Source organism: Delphinapterus leucas, chromosome 6 (genome assembly GCF_059928025.1).
Source record: "Delphinapterus leucas isolate spDelLeu-1000000601 "Yukka" chromosome 6, BTC_Dleu_Yukka2, whole genome shotgun sequence".
Taxonomy (NCBI): Eukaryota; Metazoa; Chordata; class Mammalia; order Artiodactyla; family Monodontidae; genus Delphinapterus; species Delphinapterus leucas.
Window position 1 is genome coordinate 59,998,736 of NC_143134.1, and position 22,086 is coordinate 60,020,821.

Genomic DNA, 22,086 nt, shown 5'->3' on the forward strand with positions numbered 1-22,086 from the left:
ATTCAACATAGTTTTGGAAGTTTTAGCCACAGCAATCAGAGAAGAAAAGGAAATAAAAGGAATCCAAATCGGAAAAGAAGAAGTAAAGCTGTCACTGTTTGCAGATGACATGATACTATACATAGAGAATCCTAAAGATGCCACCAGAAAACTACTAGAGCTAATCAATGAATTTGGTAAAGTTGCAGGATACAAAATTAATGCACAGAAATCTCTGGCATTCCTATACACTAATGATGAAAAATCTGAAAGTGAAATCAAGAAAGCACTCCCATTTACCACTGCAACAAAAAGAATAAAATATCTAGGAATAAACCTACCTAAGGAGACAAAAGACCTGTATGCAGAAAATTATAAGACACTGATGAAAGAAATTAAAGATGATACAAATAGATGGAGAGATATACCATGTTCTTGGATTGGAACAACCAACATTGTGAAAATGACTCTACTACCCAAAGCAATCTACAGATTCAATGCAATCCCTATCAAACTACCACTGGCATTTTTCACAGAACTAGAACAAAAAATTTCACAATTTGTATGGAAACAAAAAAGACCCCAAATAGCCAAAGCAATCTTGAGAACGAAAAACGGAGCTGGAGGAATCAGGCTCCCTGACTTCAGATTATACTACAAAGCTACAGTAATCAAGACAGTATGGTACTGGCACAAAAACAGAAAGATAGATCAATGGAACAGGATAGAAAGCCCAGAGATAAACCCACGCACATATGGTCACCTTATCTTTGATAAAGAAGGCAGGAATGTACAGTGGAGAAAGGACAGCCTCTTCAATAAGTGGTGCTGGGAAAACTGGACAGGTACATGTAAAAGTATGAGATTAGATCACTCCCTAACACCATACACAAAAATAAGCTCAAAATGGATTAAAAACCTAAATGTAAGGCCAGAAACTATCAAACTCTTAGAGGAAAACATAGGCAGAACACTCTATGACATAAATCACAGCAAGATCCTTTTTGACCCACCTCCTAGAGAAATGGAAATAAAAACAAAAATAAACAAATGGGACCTAATGAAACTTCAAAGCTTTTGCACAGCAAAGGAAACCATAAAGAAGACGAAAATTCAACCCTCAGAATGGGAGAAAATATTTGCAAATGAAGCAACTGACAAAGGATTAATCTCCAAAATTTACAAGGAGCTCATGCAGCTCAATAATAAAAAAACAAACAACCCAATCCAAAAATGGGCAGAAGACCTAAATAGACATTTCTCCAAAGAAGATATACAAATGGCCAACAAACACATGAAAGGATGCTCAACATCATTAATCATTAGAGAAATGCAAATCAAAACTACAATGAGATATCATGTCACACCAGTCAGAATGGCCATCATCAAAAAATCTAGAAACAATAAATGCTGGAGAGGGTGTGGAGAAAAGGGAACACTCTTTCACTGCTGGTGGGAATGTGAATTGGTACAGCCACTATGTAGAACAGTATGGAGGTTCCTTAAAAAACTACAAATAGAACTACCATATGACCCAGCAATTCCATTACTGGGCATATACCCTGAGAAAACCATAATTCAAAAAGAGTCATGTACCAAAATGTTCTTTGCAGCTCTATTTACAATAGCCCGGAGATGGAAACAACCTAAGTGCCCATAATTGGATGAATGGATAAAGAAGATGTGGCACATATATACAATGGAATATTACTCAGCCATAAAAAGAAACAAAATTGAGCTATTTGTAATGAGGTGGATAGACCTAGAGTCTGTCCTACAGAGTGAAGTAAGTCAGAAAGAGCAAGACAAATACCGTATGCTAACACATATATATGGAATTTAAGAAAAAAAATGTCATGAAGAACCTAGGGGTAAGACAGGAATAAAGACACAGACCTACTAGAGAACGGACTTGAGGATATGGGGAGGGGGAAAGGTGAGCTGTGACAAAGCGGGAGAGAGGCATGGACATATATACACTACCAAACGTAAGGTAGATAGCTAGTGGGAAGCAGCCGCATAGCACAGGGAGATCAGCTCGGTGCTTTGTGACCACCTAGAGGGGTGGGATAGGGAGGGTGGGAGGGAGGGAGACGCAAGAGGGAAGAGATATGGGAACATATGTATATGTATAACTGATTCACTTTGTTATAAAGCAGAAACCAACACACCATTGTAAAGCAATTGTACCCCAATAAAGATGTCAAAAAAAAAAAAAAGAAAATGTGGTATATCCATACAATGGAATATTATTCCACTTTAAAGGAATGAAATACTGATACATTGCTCCAATATAAATAAAACTTGAAAACATCATGTTAAATGAAAGAAGACAGGTAAAAAAGTCAATACATATGATTCTATTTACATGAAAGGTCCAGAATGGGCAAATCCATAGAGACAGGAAGTAGATTATAGTTGTCAGGGGCTGGGGGTAATGAGGAATAGAGAGTGACTGCCAATGGGTACAGAGCTTTTCTCTGGGGTAATGAAAATGTTCTGTAATTAGAAAGTGGTAATGGTTGCACATCCTTGAAATATACTAAAAACTATGGAATGAATTACATGATATGTGAATTATATCACGATAGAGCTGTTTATCTTTTTAAAGATAAGCATGTGCTGTAATCTAAGTGTGTGAACTCTTATTTGAATTGTTATGAAGTAGATAAACTTAGTCAATGTGTGACTGTAAATTGCAAAGTTGTTTAGTGATAAAGCGACACAGGGTTTCTACTCTGATTAACTTGATATTCAGGGAAGACTGTGTCAGACTTCCTCGGGACTTTCTCTTACAGAGAACAGGATTCTGCCTCCCTACAGATTAAAGAGAGTAAGAAGCCCTACAGATTATTAAGTGACTTTGAAGTTGAAAATGGCACCCATGTGCCAGGACTGCTATGTGCAGCCCTATGGGTTGTGCACTAGTCATACAGATGATGTTGTAGTTGGTGCCCTCTGAAGGTGTGCTGGCAGCCCTGATGTGTCCTTCAAGGAGTCTTGGACCCAGGCACACTTCAGTAATAACATCACCACCATTAATTACCTGAAAGCATAATTTTAATTCTCACTCTGAATATGAACTCTGCTTCATAGGAATCTCTCTCTAGTCTTCACAGTTTATATTTAGAATTATTTCTCCCCAGCCCAGAGGAAAACTTAAGTGTAATCACAGGTGATGCTTCTGGAACCATAAAAGGGCTCACAGTGAGTTCTGTAGTCAGCTGTACATCAAGGTCACTAGAATGAACTGTTGCCTTTATGCCTCAGGTCCTAAATGATTCTCATGGAGTGTTCAAGTGCCATAGCTTTCCATGCACAGTTTTACTGTGACAGCCTCTTACTTTCAGACCAGAAGTGAGCTTAGAAAAAGTATAGAAAAATATATTTTGCTTATTGCTGGAAGGAAAAAGGCAAAATTAGATATCCTATTCTATATTTTAGATTTATTTCTTGTTTGGTGCTCTCTACGAGGCATTCAATATGATTCCATTCACTCTGGATTGCATTTAAGATTTTTCCCTTATATAAATACACCAAAACATAGAAGGGATCTATTGAGAACAGGTAGCTCCCCTTATATTCTTGTCATTAGTGAATATTTATGAATATCTGATAGCTCTTAACCTGTCAGCTGAGCCTTCTACAGATCTAAATAAGACTTTTTTATTTTACATAGTTTCCTACAGCAGCACAACATTTCTGGAGCCGCTTCACTGGGAGGACTCTGTCAACAATCAGCATTTCACTGGCATTAACATGCAGTAAAAGACAATGAAGCATGACTCAATTAAACAGCAAAAAAAAAAAAAAAAAAAAAAAGTCTTGTCTTCAGATAACATTAACCCAGTAGTTTTCAAAACCTATGTGGGGTTTCTGCTAATGACTAGCATTAAGGTCAGTACTTTGAAAACCTGTGCCCAAGCATCTAACAAACCTGAACACAAGAGGATTTAGAGGAAAGAGCAAAACTCTGTTTTGATTTATCTCCTTCTCATACTGTATCCAGATATTTTACAATTTATAGCATACAGTATCAATTAGATCTCACTGCTGCAAAGATTAAGAACAAATTTTCCATTTGAGATGTCAATGGAAATTTAATTTGCACAGAAGATACAGTTTGGGAGACCTGTTTGGGAGTCAGCTGGATTTAAAACAAACAAACAAAAAAGGCTTGTGCAGGGAGTGGTTCAGAGGAAATATGAAAGCACCCAGGTATGAACTCACAGGACATCTGACACTTGGGTATGCCAATCGACACATTCCATAGCCAGAAAAGAGACATACTACAATCGTCAAGGTTCAAGAGAAAAGATGGCACTCTTCTATGATATGTAAATGTACATACTTATATCTCACGTAACCAGGAGGGATGGATGTGTTCCTTACAGACCCAGAGGTTTTTTTCTTCATTTTGTTTTTGTTGTACTTGAAATATTTAACACCTTAGGTTTAAGCCTTCAATATTTTAGGTTTCATTATATTGAACACAATCATTTCAGTTCAAGTTGCTCTCATTGAACTGCACCATTTTTAAAAAACTATATGATTTCACCAAAGTGAAGATAAAATATATTCAAATACTATACAACAAAATTTTTTGAAGATTTCACTGTTTGCGAAAATTATTAAAATTCTTTCACTTCAATGGCAACAAAAAGCATGGATAAATGACATATGTTGAACTCACAGGTAAATAGCAAAGAAAAATGCTCTGGCACACTTAAGATATGATTTATAAATTCTGAATCATTATTTTAAGCTATGATTAACATAAATTCTTTCAAGTTTGAATTTCTTTTGTAAGAAAGCTATAAAAACATGCCAACAAAAGGGGAACCAAATTAAAACAATAGACCTTTAAGATAAATTTACACATTTAAAGCATGATACCTTTTTAAAGTTGTAGACATTAAAATGCATACTGAAATCACAAGTTAATTTAAAAATCATCAAAAATGATGGCAATAGAATGTAACTAAATGTCCTAATTAGACAATCACTGTTTATTATATTCAGAAGCTAGGAATATAAAATGGAAACCTACAAAAATGGGAATTTCAAGTTATGAAAGCAACTGATCAGGATAATTTAAAAGAAGAAATGATTTTTCTGTTAGAAAATATTAAAAGATCAACGTATTGATCTTTCCAAAGAACACTAAAAGTTTACTGGTTGAATTAGTTTCCCACGGCTGCTGCAAAAAATTACTACAAACTGTGGCTTAAAACAACACAAGTTTGTTCTCTTACCTTTCCGGACCCTTGAGAGAAGAACCTGTTTCTTGGTCTTTGTTAGGCTTCTAGCAGCGCCTGTATCCTCAGCTCATGGCCCCGTCCTCCATCTTCAAAGCGCATTGCCCGAATCTCTGCTTGCATTATCACATTGCCTTTCCCTCTCCATAGTCAAGTCAGCCTCTGCCTCCCACCCCTAATAGGACAACTGTGACTGCATTTAGGGCCCCCCCAGATTATCCAGGATAATCTCCCCATCTTAAGATCCTGAACTTAATCACACTCGTAAAGTCCCTGTTGCCATTTAAGGTAACAGACAGAGGTTCCAGGGATTCGGATGGGGATATCTTTGGGTTCATTATTCAGTCTGCCACAACAGTCCAAAAAATGTATTTTAAAATCCCAATCTCCATCCTAGGAGTTACACAAGTTAATGCTTTCTTGATCAGCTTTACTTAGCATATGTCATTATTTTCCATTGGGAAGTTACAGCTTGGTCAGGCTGGCTTACCATCAATATCTTTCAACTGAGGGTCTGTCCTAAGAGCATCCATTTGGTCTCTCAGCCCAAGCTAGAGACACTGGGCAACATAATAAAGGGGGCTGGTTCCTTTGAAAGGTACGGACATACATCACGATTCTTCCCATTACTAGTCATACAGATAGACGGATGTGTTTTATTTTGTTTTGTCTAATCACTGGATAAGTGATCTAGATTTCAAACTAAAACACACTTCTGAAAATTATTCCTTTGCTGTGCAACAGCTTTTAAGTTTAATTATGTCCCATTTATCTTTATTTTTATTTTCATTACTCTAGGAGGTGGGTCAAAAAAGATCTTGCTGTGGTTTATGTCAAAGAGTGTTTTTCCTATGTTTTCCTCTAAGAGTTTTACAGTGTCTGGCCTTACGTTTAGGTCTTTAATCCATTTGGACTTTATTTTTGTGTATGGTGTTATTTGTAGTGAGGTGGATGGACCTAGAGTCTGTCATACAGAGTGAAGTAAGTCAGAAAGAGAAAAACAAATACCATATGCTAACGCATATATATGGAATCTAAAAAAAAAAAAACAAAAAAAGGTACTGATGAACCTAGTGGCAGGGCAGGAATAAAGACATAGATATAGAGAGACTTGAGGACACAGGGGGTGGGGAGGGGGAAGCTGGAGCGAAGTGAGAGTAGCATCGACATATATTCACTGCCAAATGTAAAATAGCTAGTGGGAAGCAGCTGCGTAGCACAGGGAGATCAGCTTGGTGCTTTGCGACGACCTAGAGGGGTGGGATAGGGAGGGAGGAAGGGAGGCTCACGAGGGAGGGGATATGGGGACATGTGTATGCATATGGCTGACTCACTTTGCTGTGCAACAGAAACTAACACAGTATTGTGAAGCAATTACACTCCAATAAAGATCTATTAAAAACAAAAAACACAAAAAAACCTTATGTGTTACCTGGGAGGATTAGCTTAACACGAATCGGTGCTGCAAAGATGTAAGGTTTTAAAAGTTTATTTTCTTTCATTATTAAAATATATGTGTTCGTTGAAGAAAATGTGAAAGCTATAGATTGCAAAAAATGAAGAAAATAAAAATCACCTGAAATACTGAAAAAAAAAAAAATTATCCCTGGGCTTCCCTGGTGGCGTAGTGGCTGAGAGTCCGCCTGCCAATGCAGGGGACATGGGTTCGTGCCCCGGTCCAGGAAGATCCCACATGCCGTGGAGTGGCTGGGCCCGTGAGCCATGGCCGCTGAGCCTGTGCGTCCGGAGCCTGTGCTCCGCAACAGGAGAGGCCATAACAGTGAGAGGCCCGCGTACCGCAAAAAAAAAAAATTATCCCTAACTAGTCAGGAAAATTTTTTTTAATTTGTCCTCTTTTAAAACTGCTAATTATTTCTGGAAGATAGGCCTAGTAAAGTGGAAATAATGTGGGCTTCGGAGTTATAGCTCTGGGCTTTACTAATTACTAGGTTCTGTGTGAGCTTAGGTAGTCAAACGCTTAACATTCTAGATGCTCAGTTATTCATCTATAAGATGGTGATGGAAATACCTAAGAGGTTTATTGTGAGAACATCAGGGTTTTGCTATAATAGCTGGCATAGAATAGCTGCTCAGTAAATATGTTACTTTCTACCTTTTACATGAGAAAACTTGTCTATAAAAAGTACATAGTAGAATAAGATTGATTTACCATTGTTCAGTATTGTCTATAGAATAAATTCAGATATAACTGGTAAATAAAGTAACATGAAAATAGTAATGCTCTCATTGAACGCTTGATAACAGCATGTATTATAAATGTGAAATAAGTAGTGTTGCCAAGTTTAATAAGAGTCAGACATTCGGTAAATTAAAGTTATCATTCTACTATTTAAGAGGTTATTTACCTATGTCATTAAATTATCACTGAATTGGCAATTCTCCCAATTTCCTGCACCTCTCTGCATTTGCATTATGTCAGCCTAAAAGGTTTATGTTAAAAATGCTGGCAAAGCCTCAATAAGTATGACTTAGGTGTCAAAACAATAACTTTAAGAATCCCTTTGATAGTGATGGATAATACAAGTATTTTTCTAGATCACAAAAGGTAAGAAATCTACATACTAAGGTGTAAAGTAAAACTTCCTTTCCCCTCCAAAAATATTTGAAATCGTTCTCCTGAGAAAAGTCTACTTTATACATCATTCTTAAGGAAGTAAAGAAGCTGATAGAGCAACCGTCCTTGTCAACACAACACAGATCTCAAATATGCAGCAACTGGTCACTGAGGAGCTCGGAAGCAGTCTAGAGTTTCTCAGATCTCCATAGGATGTGTCATTAAATCTTCTCCTCCTGCTGGGTCTGACTTCTGGGGAAAAAAGCATACGGTATAAAAATTACTATATTTGGTAGTGAGTACTAATGATCACTCAAAAGCCTCATCCTTCAGTCTCTATGGCCTTTAGCATCTAGTTGGTTATAAATGTGACATGCTTTGATTTGATTTAATAATCTTTTTGAATTTATAGTTCAGAACTTATTGTATAAAAATTATCTGTAAAATCAGATACTCCCATATATGGAGAGACATATACATTTATTTCTGGTGTTATCCCATGAACAGATTGTAAAATTAAGGCAAGAAGACCAAGGTCTGTCCGAGGCAAAGTTTACAAAGGTGCTCCTTCCCCTTAAATTACTAGGATCTGAAAACAGATTTAACACAAACATACACACACAAACCAGACATATAAGTGATGTAAAGTAACACTGTTTTTCTGCAGTGTGAGAAGTGGAAGCTCAATGATGTCACATGAACTAAAAAACTGTATTTGATTTCTATATGGGCAATATCTTAATCACTGTATGGGACGGCAGAGGAAAGTATTTTGAAATGTGCAGGAATTATTCTATGATCCATACAAAAACTATAGCATTTTCTGTGTTACAATAAATTTTCAAGTTGAACTTCATACATGTCATATTATATTACACAGGGCATATTCTTTAATATTCAAAACACAGAATGGTTAATAAAAAGAACTCCAAGGAAAGAAGTAGAGAAATTTGGTTAAAGATTAATGTTACTTCACAGAAACAGCTTTCGAAAGATTTATATAAAGCCTATTACATTGTCCCACTACTATGAGAAATAGTATTGCGCTACACAGTGTGACAGTAATAGTGCTGTTATCTCAGATGGTATAAGTCACTTCGTTGATTTGGCTAAAACATAGACACTACACCAATTTTATTTACCAAGTCCAATAAAAAAAAATTTTTTAGAAGTTGGGTATATTTGAATCAAATGTCACTGTAAAGTTACGACAATACAGATTACATAATACATACTGTTATTCTCTAATGCATCCATAATGAAGAACTCAAAAATGAAAAGTAATATAAAATATGGATTTTGTATTAAAATTCTTTGTCAAGAAGCACCATTCACATCAGAAGTTAATATCACTGGGGAGTTAAACGATTAAGACAAAAACAAATACATATTACAAATATCCTTTTGTTCTTCACTTACCATGATGCAAACTGCAAGGATTTAACCTTTAAGGGTTAAAGAGTTTAATCAATGTCAATGTCTGATCTTCTGAAGGCAATAAAGAACAGTCTGCCTAGCGATACCCAACAGAACATCACTTTGTCAAGCCACAAAGCACCCAAAAGCTTGTCAAGTAAGTTACCAGAAACCTCTTTGTGGTTAGAACTCAGCTCCTTCCTGCTTGACCTATTATTTGATATTTGACCACTTGGTTGCAAGACACTTGCTCTTTCTAGCTGAAATGTCACTGGGGCATCTTGTCAGCTCCCCGACATCTCGGCCTGACATACAATTTTACTTTTGTGTGCTACAAGGCAGAAAATGCAGGGCAATGGCCTTGTTTTAAATTCTGTCAGCATCAAAGATGGGCGTCACTCTTGGGTCCTACCAACAACACAAACAAAAAAGGAGTCTATTTTGAAGGTCAAAACAGCTATTACCTTGAAGTTTTTCAGCTTATACAAAATATATTACCTGCTGTACTGGTGTGGGAACTGTCCTTAAAAAGTGCCTAAACACACCACAGACATCTTCCCAGCACAACTGCTCTACTTTCTTATCAAATGCAGGCTTGATAAAAGGATGAGTTTTCAGTGCCTGCAGGGACCAGATTCAGCAGTTAACTTAACTTGTTCAAATGGGCAAGTGGTATCATGTAGCTTTACAAGGAGCAACCTGACCTTCTCACATTGACCAGGAGTGACATTATTGTGCAGGAGGAGAAGCAGTCACATCATTTCTGTTTTGCACAACCTGCTTAAAGTTTGCAACTAAATGCTTGTCTTCAGTTGAGCTGACAAGAGAGAAGAGGGGGCTCAGTGAACCATGGCAGGGCTGCCATGAAATGACAGGAATCATTGGCATACATTTCAAATAGCTCTCTCAATCCTATTAAAGTATTGCAGTCCTGCTTTAAAACAGACAAGTATGAAACAACTTTGATAGATAGAGACTAAAATGGCTTATTGATTTTTTTTTTAAGTCTGAAGGAAATTACCCAAAATGTGTCATTCTTTAACATTTAAAAATATGTTACATAAAAATGAGCAACTGTGATAATAAATAAAACTTAAGAGGGAAAAAAAAGTTGGTTATTTCATTATTCAAGGGACACAGATACCTGTACACATAGAGGTATCACACAATTTTTAAAAACCCACGGCCACTTGTGCTGAAACAAAATTCAACTGATAAGAAAATCCCCCTTCAAAACAATTTTAATTGTACTGTTAACTCTTCCTGCATCCTTTTTATTTCATAAAGTCATAATCCAATCTGAGCTGGTCTCTCGGCAGTAGCAGACATCATCACTGGAGAGGAGTGAGATGACGACAGGGGCGCAGGATTTATAAGTGTCTCCTTTAAGAAAGTGTAAGTTGTGTCAGGTTCAGCTTTCAATGGCAAAAAATCCCCAACGTCAATTGTGTCAGCAGGAAGAGCAGCTCTTGAAGGAATGGAGAGATTTGAATGGTCTCGTGATCCTGTCTATGATATAAAAAAGAAAAGAATAATAAACATAGATTTGAAGACTCTTAAACAGACTCTGATACCATAAACAGAGAAGTGGACTGAGAATCACTGTAATATGGAATGGGGTGGAAATTGCCACTTAAATAATCTGTATGATGATACATAAATATGAAATTATTTTCCATGTTGTGATTGAACCTCATTTGTTCTATATCATAAACTTGTCAGGACATCAGGTGTTTGCCTAGACACTAAAACTTGGTATAAAACTTTTATCAAGTTATTGACTCAAAGGGTCAGTGCAATCAGGCATTTTTACCTCTGCTTCCATCCGCTGGCAAACGACAGAAACCAATGCTAATAATGTTTTCTCATTATGCTATATAATATATGCTATATAATTGGGAGATTAGACTGCTTAGAAAATGGACTATGGATCTTTATGTTTTTTAAGTTATCAGCCTGACTTATTTAATTGAACAACACAGCACAAAGAAAAACAAGTTAATCCTAGTGCCCTATAGAAAACGGCACACCAACATATAAAATGCCAGTGAGATGAACTTTTTGTCTTTACCTTTAATAATACTGCCACCACCCTGTTTTAATAAAGACTGTTTCTGTTACGAGTATTTGGAAATCATATGTCAAAATATGGGAGTGCAACATGAAAACAATTTGTCACATATTTTAAAACATTACAGTTACCCAGAGACTACTGGAAATCAAACTTAAGAAACCCACACACTCATTAAGTACTTAAAAACAGAATATTTTTTTGAAGCTATAATTTAAGCCTTAAGTAGTACCAGTAAACAATAGTTAACCTTTAACATAAATGAAGTTTTACCAGTAAAGCAGATAGGTGTTATTTTATGGCTTTTATAGATAGTAGGAAAATAGTAGTCAATTGTATATCAGAGTTTTCCATGTTCCCAGCAAATAAATGTTGCTGAGATAAGTCTAGTCATAAGTGTCTCCACTAAAAAACACTTTTTATACTGAAGAGTTCTTTAAAAAAACACACAAACATCTTTTTGGTAGATTCTCTTATGGTTTTGACAACAAAATAGCGTGAACTCTAAGGATCTGCTTTATTATGTCATGTTACACAAAACCGTTTCTACATGTGAAAACAAGAAGGAAGCTATCTCTGGCTTTAGGAACGTATTAGAAATTCAACTGTTGTACGTGTTACCATTTTTGTGGATTTTTTTAAAACTACAACTGGAGAAAAATCAATGGCTGCATCTAACACCTAGTTCAGCAATTTTCTTTGATCTCCGTTCTTTTGATTTCTTGATACTCCACTGCAAGCCTACAGAAAATCATCGGAAATCATCTCTTGTTCCACTGGAAGTTAAAAAAAAAAAAACTCACCTAAAATGACCACTTGAATGGCTTTATGAAGAAGGAGAGGATTTAGCTTATCCTTGCAGAAGGAAAAGAACTCCTGAGGTCTTGTGTTGACCCTGATTAGAAGCACTGATGAAGTTTCACTTGCAGAACCTTAATGCTGGGCCTAAGCATATCAGTTCAGAACCAGAACAGAGGCATCTCATTACATCAGCGGCTCGAGGCGTAGATTCCTGCACTTTTCCTGCTGCTAGAACCATCTTTGGTGATTTTTTTTTAGCTGCGTATCTGAATTGGAAGTGTTATTACTTGATTGATTTTGCTGCTGTAAAGACTACAATGCCATCTACTAACTGATTCTGCCAGACTTAGGGGTGAGAGGAATAATGGAAGAGCAGGAGATGGTGGGGATATCATACTATTTATTATGATAAAAAATATTGTCAGGCAGCCTTCAAAATTTTGTTGTTACATCTTTATAAATACTTCAAGTTCTGGTCTAAAAAAACTATATATGAAAAGAGAGGAGTGTGCAGAATCAGACCAAGGAAGGTCACCTACTCTCTGAGAGTATTTTCTTCTTGATGCTTTAGACTAGAGAAAGGCAACTGTGCCAAACTGACCAACCATGCCTGTTTTGCAGTGTTAGATAGATGGATATATATTTTACTCAAATCTATATTCTGTACTTGAAGTTTCCTTTTCTTTTCTTATGAGTCCATCAACCTAACTCGTTACACATCCTTCAGGGAAGGTCTCTAACTGCCCATCTCCCCTTAATATATTCAGTGGATCTTGGAACTCTACAAAGGGGCCCCTCTTTTGCCCTTCCTGATCTTACTTTTTCAAATGTCTATTTTCCACCATGTTGTCTGAAAGCATTTTTTAAAATCTAATATAACATTTTTGACCAAATAACCTTGAAATGGGGTATTGAGTATTTCTCTAGTATTTCAAGTCAGAGTCTCACTTTTTGCATACTGTCTTCTGACCTTATGTCCTAAACATGGGAAATAACACTTAAAAAAGAGATTTCTTTCAAGACTTGCACCCCCTCAAAAGATAGGCCTTCCATCAAGTAAACAGACTTACTTTTGTGTAAATGAAAACAATTATTTTTCTGGTACTGAGGTCATTTCCTACACTTCATACACTGCTAGAAAATAATCTTTTTCATGAAATAGGATAAAATTTGATTTTAAGTCACTTAATAGCTTAAAAACAAATCAGCAAAAATTCTGGTGAAATCTTGATTTGAAAATAGGATGTTAAAATAACAAGTAAATATGAACTATTTTTCTTGTTACAAATAATATTCAGAAATATATCATAACACTTTTAATATAACACAAAGAGTAAAAGAGAGTTAAATAACTTTTTATCAGAGACCATTAAAAGTTAATATTCAGGGCTTCCCTCGTGGCACAGTGGTTAAGAATCCACCTGCCAACGCAGGGAACACAGGTTCAAGCGCTGGTTCCGGAAGATCCCACATGCCGCGGAGCAACTAAGCTGTGCGCCACAACTACTGAGCCTGTGCTCCAGAGCCTGCAAGCTACAGCTACTGAAGCCCGCGCACCTAGAGCCCGTGCTTTGCAACGAGAAGCACCGCAATGAGAAGCCCACACACCGCAACAAAGAGTAGCCCCCACTCGCCGCAACTAGAGAAAGCCCACGCGCAGCAACGAAGACCCAACACAGCCAAAACTAAATAAATAAAATAAATACATTTATTTTTTAAAAAGTGAATATTCACCATCTGATGTTATATTTTAAATCTGTGGTCATTTAAGCTACTTTTTAAACTGCTGAGGTGTTCTGGTAGTCTCTCATGTAAATCCAAATTTAAGCAATTTTTTAAAAAGAAATTAGTTACCTTAAATAAAAGCTAGGTGTCATGTGAATCTTTACAGAGGCACTTTTATTTACTCAATAAGCTGTAAATGATTCTATTTGAACTGTTACAGTCCATCAGCTAAATATATATTCACAATACAAAATGTGCCTACTAAATTTCTGCATTTCAGAATCTTATGAAATACAGTAATTAGACATGCCCATTAACCATTTTTCAAGACTTTAATATCTTCATTTTCTAAGGGTGTTTTTTTCAACAACAAAAATAAATAAAGCATTAGTATAATAATAAGATAATGACTCAATAAACTATCTATAAATCAAAGCCACTTTGCAGACCAAGGCTTCTGAAACAATGACACTAAGCCATTTGTCTCCTGTGTAGCATTTATGATCAAGTTAAGTCTTCTAGAATCTAGTATTATAAAAAATGAGGAGTGATGTGATTTAGTATGCCTGAAGAGTATTGCAAGGAGATTATGCCAGTCACATAGTATGATGGAAAGAGTATTAGACTAGAGATCAGAAGACTATATTTCCCCTCCCAGTTCTGCTATAATCTAGCTGGGTCACTTAGGCAAGTGGATCAGTCTTCCTAGTTCTCACTTCCCTTGCCTATAAAATGAGGAGCTAGACTCTTTCCAGCTCTGAAGTTCTACAGGTCCACCATGATTCCAACCCGTGATGACATATGATATAAGGTTAACACCTAACTTTTGTGAATAATTTAACCCAGAAATCAGAGTTCCCAAACATAATTCTTAAGATTTTGAGGGGATACGGATGGGCCGTTCTTAAGGGGAAGGAATACCTACTGCACATGGTTCTTAAAAAAAGCCAAAGAGATGACAACATTAGCCACAGTTTAGATGATGTGGCTATATGCAATTAAATTCTGATACATTTTTCATTACTTTGACCTCCGTGATGATGTTTTAAGCCCTGTAAATTATTGACTGATTTTAAGTAGAGTGTGCAGCTCTACATAAACTGATGAAGGAATCAAAGTACCCACAAGAGGGCCTTACAATGAGGCTCCCTCGCCATTTCTACTTTAGCTCCTAATATGTTCTTACCACTAGAGTCTTAGTACTCAGAACACAGAATACTTCGAGTTAGTTGACCAAATTTTACCTGTCTGTTTTCCAGTTCTGCTGTGCTGGCCTCATAGGATGCTGCCGTTTATGCAGACAAACCGAGTTGACAATAATTACATATACAGTCTTCTCTTGAGGAATGCTCAGTTATGTACCTGAGATATGTCTGCCTGTCTATCTATCTCTCCATCCATCCACACACACATATACATGTACCTGATAAATATATCTACACACATACACTTGCTAATATGCATATATACACCTGCTACCATGTCATTAAATATTTATTCCTCGTAGTTATCAATTCTAACTTTTAGTTACCAATGCCAAAGCTGTAGAAATATTTTATGCATTCCTCTCTCCCTAAGTTATTAAATCTTAGTACAGACCAGTCTGGCTCTTTAGCTCAGTGACAACAAGATAGGCTAGGTGGGGATATGTGAGTCAGTCAGCAGAGCAGTGTAAAGGAGTCTCCAGATAGAAGAAAACAACCTGAGAGGTCTGGGTACCTAGAGATCAAGAAGGAGGGGCAATATGGAGGTAGAAGCAAATCAGAAGAGAGAGGTAGAAGACATTAATTATCAACTCGATTCACACAACAACTTAGTCCTCAAGCAGACATTCAGCATTGGTTCAACAGCCAAAGCTCTTAGGACAGACTGGTTCAGTTTCAGCTTTCAACAACATGGTTAATGCGGTAGATTAATTGGATTATGGCTTCGATTCTTCAGGCTTCCTTATAGGCATGCCCTTTGCCATGTGACACTGCAGCTGTGTGCAGCCTGGTTCACAAGCGCTTTACTTCCTTGTCCAGCCTCATCGAGCATTTCCTCACTTGTACTCTGTAATCCGGTTACATGGAACTGTGAGTCAGGAAATATGATGTTCCATAGTTCACACCTGCCTCCGGTCTGTCCACTGACTGGGATACACTTCTACCCTATGTGGGGTAAATGCCTTCTCCACCTTTCAGCCTCTGTCAAGGTTCCCCTCCTTGTAAGGCCTTTCCAGATCCTTGCCCCACCCTTCCCCAACTACAGTTAGCTGCTATATTCAATCACACGTTGGCATTCCTTCATGAATACTTATTTTTCTATTTTCACTTATTTGTATACTTTTATCTCCCCAGAAAACAAGAGCACCTAGTGTAATGGAATCATGATTTTGTATTGCTAGCACTTAGCAGAGTATCTGGAAATAAGATTTCTAACTGAATGAAACCACTCATGTTATTACTTCATGCTTTTGGTTTGATATTTGGTTATTTCATGTATATACACATTATGTCGCAATTAAAAGTAGCACAGTATAGTGGAAAGAATATGGGCTTTGAAACTGAAGAGGCCTCGGGTTCCAAACTTGAGTCTGTCATGTATTCACTATGTGATCTTAGACATGTTACTTAACCTGTGTGAGCCTGCATCCTATCCATAACATAAGAATCATCCCTCATGGAGTTGTTATAAGAATTAAATGAAATAATATACACAAAAATGCATAACATACAGTAGCTTCCCTTCACCTCTCTTTCTACTCTTCTCAAGTGATAACAAATTCCAAATTTTTAATTATAGCTAACATGTGTGAACATATATGTCAGGTACTGTGCTAGGTTTAGCTTTATAGGCCTTATCTCAATTCTCAAAGCCACTCAATGAGAAGGTATTACTATTACCCCATTTCACAGTCGAAGAACTAGGGCTCACAAGAGCGGAAAAAACTACTGCACGTTGCACAGACGCTTGGTCAGTGGTGAAAAGGGACAGGATTCTTGATCCATGATTCTTCTCCCCTTATGCTTGGCCACTACCTTAATCATGCCACCCAAAGAAGACATGGCCTCAGGCTTATTTATATCCAGAGCTGCTTCATAAAGACAGTAAGGGCTCAACAAATCTCTGTGAAACTGGAAAATAAAAGCACATACATTGTACTAGAGATTAAAAGTAGATGTTTATATTTTTGGTAATATATTTTCTCATAGTCCATTTGAATGTCCATGGTACCGGAGTAAATAGATAGATTTTATGACATTTACATAAAATAAAAGTTCTAGCCCTTTCACCAAAGAAGCTTATGTGTTGTTATATTCAGAGATAAAACTCAGCACTGAAGTTTTAAATTACATTAGAACATTTAAACTTTATTTTTAAATTACTTTAAAGGTGTCTTATGCCTGACAAGATAACGATTCCCATTTTCTTCTCTTAGATGTTTAGATTTCCTGACATGATTGAGGTTGGAAAAAATAGTCAAAGAATTTTCCCAGATGGCTTTTGTTCTTTCTTTTCCTACTTTCCTTCACACCCCTGTGCTCCCAGTCTGCTCCTTTCCTGACAATTCTGGTATACCTGACGGTAGAGAATGCCAGAAATGGACAGAAAATGCAAAAGAGACCATTCTCCCCCTGTATCTTAAGAATGTATCTTTTCAAACAAACACAGAGAGAATTTGAAATGTAAATATAGCCATATACTCAAGTATACAAAAAAGGGACAAAATTGAATAAATAAAAACTTAAGCACACTATACAGAAAAATGCCATTGCAAAACTGAAATGACAAGCTGATAAAAATATACGCAACACACATGATAGCCATAGAGTGACTTTCTTAATTTACAAAAGGCTCATGCAAATCAAGAAAAAGAAGAACCTAATTGGAAAATAGGCTTGGGACAGTGTATTTATTAATATTGGGTTCAGCTGTAACAGAAAACTCAAAATGTAGGTGGCTTTAATCAGACAGAAGTTTATTTCTCTCTGATATGGCTATATGAAGCTACCAGGAATCCAGACTGCTTCTATCTTGGGCTCCACAGCCTCAGTACGTAGCTTCCACCTCAGGGTCCAAAATGGTTGCTCAAGTTCCAGCCATTATATCTGCATTCTAGCCAGAAGAAAGAAGGATGGAGTAAAGGAGGAGGTATCACTTACATTTGAAAACACTTCCTAAAATCGGAGTGTTTCTGTTTACACCCCATTGGCCAGAACTTAGTCATATGGCTAACTTAGTTTCAGGCGGGTCTGAAATATGTAGCTTTCCCCCCCGACCCCAAATGGCCTGGGTAATAGTCAGAGGTTTTGTTACAAAGAAAAGAGAAAAGAGATCAGGAAGCCACTGACAGCCTCCGCCTCAGATATATATTGGCTGTTTGGTGGAGGACGCAGAAATACAATAACCAATAAACATATGAAAAAGAGCTAAACCTCATTCATAATTAAAGAAATGCAACACAAAACATGACAATGAAAGCTTACTTTTCACCTATCAGATAGCCAAAAATTTAGATGTCTGATGATACCCACTGCTAAGAGAGGGAAACAGGCAAGTTCCTACCTCGCAGGCAGGGCTGTACGCTGGTGCAACCTTTCAGGAAGACAAAACTTAAATTGTACCTGCCTTGATCCAGCAATTCTACTGCTAGGCATTTTTTCTATGGCTACACTCACAAAAGCTCACCAAGATGAGCATACAGATGTATCATCGAAGCATTTTTTAGAAAAACATTTGATAAATGCAACTAAAGTGTCCATCAACTGAGTGTTATTTAAGTGAAGTATGATACAACCAGATCATGTAACAATTTTCAAAACTGATGTAAATATGTAAGTACTGATGTAGAAATATGTCCAAGTGAAAAGAGAAGGTTCAAGACAGTGTGTGTGTGTGTGTGTGTGTGTAAAGAGAAAGAACCCATTTGCATTAAAAAAAAATAAGTATAGGGAATTCCCTGGCAGTCCAGTGGTTAGGACTCCGTGCTTCCACTGCAGGGGGCCTGGGTTCGATCCCTGATCTGGGAACTAAGATTCCATAAGCTGTGTGGAGTGACAAAGAAAAAAAAAAGGTATAAACACATACATGCATACACATATCTTTTTTTCTTTCTGGAAAAGGAATCACAAGAAAACTGTTAATTATTTTTAGAAAAAGGGAATAAATTTGAGCGTGCATTATGAGGAAAAAGCCTTGAAAGCCCAAAATTTTCTTTCCATGTTTTTTATCTTTAAAACTACTGAATCATGAACAAAGGCTATGAACTGGCAGTTCAGAGGGGTCAAAATACAGCTGATTAACAAATAAATGGGAAAAATGGTAACCGCCAATAGTAATCAAAACTGTAAAGGAAAATGAGATGTTTATTGCCAATCAAAATTCGATTTAAAAAATTATGATACTAAATGTTAATGAAGGCATTATAAAACAGGCATTCATAAATTGCTAGTGATTGTATAAATTGATAGAACCATTTGGACTATAACTTGGCAACTGTCTTGAAATAGTTAATATCATTTGACCCAACAATTCCATTTATGATTAGTTTACTAATATTAATAGCAGACAAAAATTGGAAATCCCATATTCAACAACAGAAGTACATTTAAGTAAGCTATAGCCACTTGATGGAGTATTATATGGCTGTAAAATTTATAGTTATAAACGGTTGGATAACATGGACAAATGCTTAAGCTTGACCAGGGGTCAGAAGGCTTTTTCTGTAAAGGATCAGATAAATATTTTATGCTTTGCAAGCCATATGCTCTCTGTTGCAAGTACTAAACTCTGCTGTTGTAGTCCCAAAGCAACTATAGACAATATATGCAAATGAATTAGTCTGGCCATGTTCCAATAAAAGTGCATTTATGAATGCTGAAATTTGAATTTAACATATTTTTCACATCGTGAGATATTAATCTTCTTTTGCTTCATTTTTCAAACATTTAAAAATGTAAAAACTGTTCTTACTTCTCAGGCTATACAAGAACAGGTGGAAGTACATTTGGTCCACAGGCTGTGCTTTGCCCATCCCCGAGCAAGACTATATGAGTGAAAAGGAGACGTGCAAAATCACATATGATACTTTTGTGAGGTACTGACATTGTAGGAATTTTTTTCCCTAAACTTCTGTATTTTCCAATTATCTACAACAAGCATGCCTTACTTTCGTAACTAAAAACCCTTCATTAAAAAAGACTAAAATTTTGTATACACTGAAACCCATATTTTAGTATAGTTAGGACTCTGAACTGTGTGGTCAAAATGAAATGTAATTGGTTTGTTAAAGGTCTCAGAGGGGAGGTTTAGAACCAAGTGTTTTGCAAGTTTTGAAAATCGGATTTTAATTTAGCTGAGAACACTCTGTTATTTCAACATTTTCAGTTATCTAACTCATATCCACAACCTGACATTAAGTCTACACATACACAAATAATTTGATGAAATAACTTGTACCTCTACTCTGCACAAACGCAGCTCTTTATGTAGAGTGGCTACTTAACAACTTGTGTGCCTTCATTTTACTCCAAATAGCACTTCCAGCTGCCAAACTACAACTTCTGTGGTCAAAATGTACACATGTCACACTCTCTCTGGGAACTATTAGGCAAAAGTTTGCTGACCACTTTTTCATTACTGAAGAATTTCCTCTTAAAGTTATGAGCCCTTTTTATCCAAAGTCAAAAATTAGTAAAAATCTGGAAGCTATAAACTTAGACCTTTTAGCAGCATGTTTTTCTCTGAGTGGAATTACTGACCATGCATGCACTCAGGTAAAGGGGGCAGAAGGAAGGAAAAATCATCTAAAATTTAGAGGTGTTTGAAAGACGATTTTCCTAAATCTTATAACACTGTATCTGTCAGTCACATATTTCAACAAAATTAGCAATAAATTCACATTTTAAAAGTTGAAACCCATTTTTTCCATGCCCCTCCTTTCCACTGCTGGTTTAAACCATGTTCCCTCCTTACTCCACTATGTCACACCTAGAATCCCCAGCAATTCTTCACAAGATGTTGCAAACAGTCTTGATTCCCCCACTGACCACCAAGGGATCAGTCCTATATTCTCCAGGGCTGTTGACCCTCTGACGAGTGCCACAGCTGGGCCTTTCTGGAGGGACTGGTTATATTCAGTTGAAAGAATGTGGCCTCTCTATTTCTCAGTGAGAGAGGGGCACTTCAGAAGTAAGACAAATCATGTGATCTGGAGTTCACATGTATGGAATGCCTTCAAATCACAACAAGCACTGGGGAGTATGTTCCAAAACAAACCACTTAGCTGGCAATGACATTTCCTTTACATGACAGACAGGAATGTTACTTCTGATAGAACCAGGCCATTTCCAGCAGTCTCAAACCGAACCCATCTCTAGCGAGAACATCTTATTGAATTGTGAGAATAATGCAGCAACCACAAAATTCCAAAATAATATAGCTATAGGTTATATCTCAAGAATCTGCTCCCTACATGACCAATTCCATATGATAGACTTTCCCCATGGTTGCATAAGGCATAAAGCATACCTAAACCCACACTCACCATTAGTACCCTAAATTAGCTCTATTCATTAATTCTTTCAATAGATATCTATTAAAAGAATAAAATCAAATAATTAACTACAAGTGCCTATAAAGTGTCAGACACTGTTCTTGGTACTGGGACAGCAGTGAATTACATACCAAAAAAATTCTCTGCCCTTAGAGAATTCACCCTGTCCTTAACTACCTGTGTCCTGAGCCAGTTCTCCTTAATTTATAATTTTCTCAATGCTCTAAAACCACACAACTGCTGTTTTCCTAGTGTTACGTTTTGATGCACAATGGCACTGAGAGTTTGCCATACGCATTGTTCCATGGACACAAATAAGGTCCCAGTAATGAGTCATATTTCCCTGGTTCTTCCCTGACCTGCTTACACATGACCTCAACCTCCCCATCAAGAGTTGCTGGGTGCCTGCAATCCCTCCATCAGGCTCTGCCTCCAACATATTAGAGGGGCTCACAGTGCCATACGGGTGACATCTCTACACAGCACTGGCCCTACACCCACCCTTCCCTCTCTGTCATCTGAAAACTGTGGCAACTCTGACTGGAACCCAGTGTCTCACACTGTCCGTCGTAAAACATTTCTTTCAGCTTCCACCTGTAGGCATCTATTTCCAGATGTCAGTCCCTAGGCCTGCACGGAGGAGAAGCACTAAGACGTTCACTCCATTTCCATCGCCATCTCTGGGCACCTGCCCACAAAACCTCTGCTAGTCCTTCAACTGTCA

At 37.0% G+C, this 22,086-nt stretch overlaps 1 protein-coding gene across 2 annotated transcripts in view; it reads right to left on the minus strand.

The window, feature by feature from the left end:
• Positions 1-570: 570 nt before the first annotated feature.
• Positions 571-22,086, minus strand: part of CCDC171 (coiled-coil domain containing 171) — a 369,266-nt gene continuing 347,750 nt past the window's right edge. For both annotated transcript variants that reach the window (XM_089913206.1, XM_089913205.1), the window contains one exon: positions 571-10,737. In XM_089913206.1, coding sequence (XP_089769332.1) covers positions 10,516-10,737 — 222 coding nt within the window. In that variant the 3' untranslated portion in view covers positions 571-10,515. The remainder of the gene's footprint in view (positions 10,738-22,086) is intronic.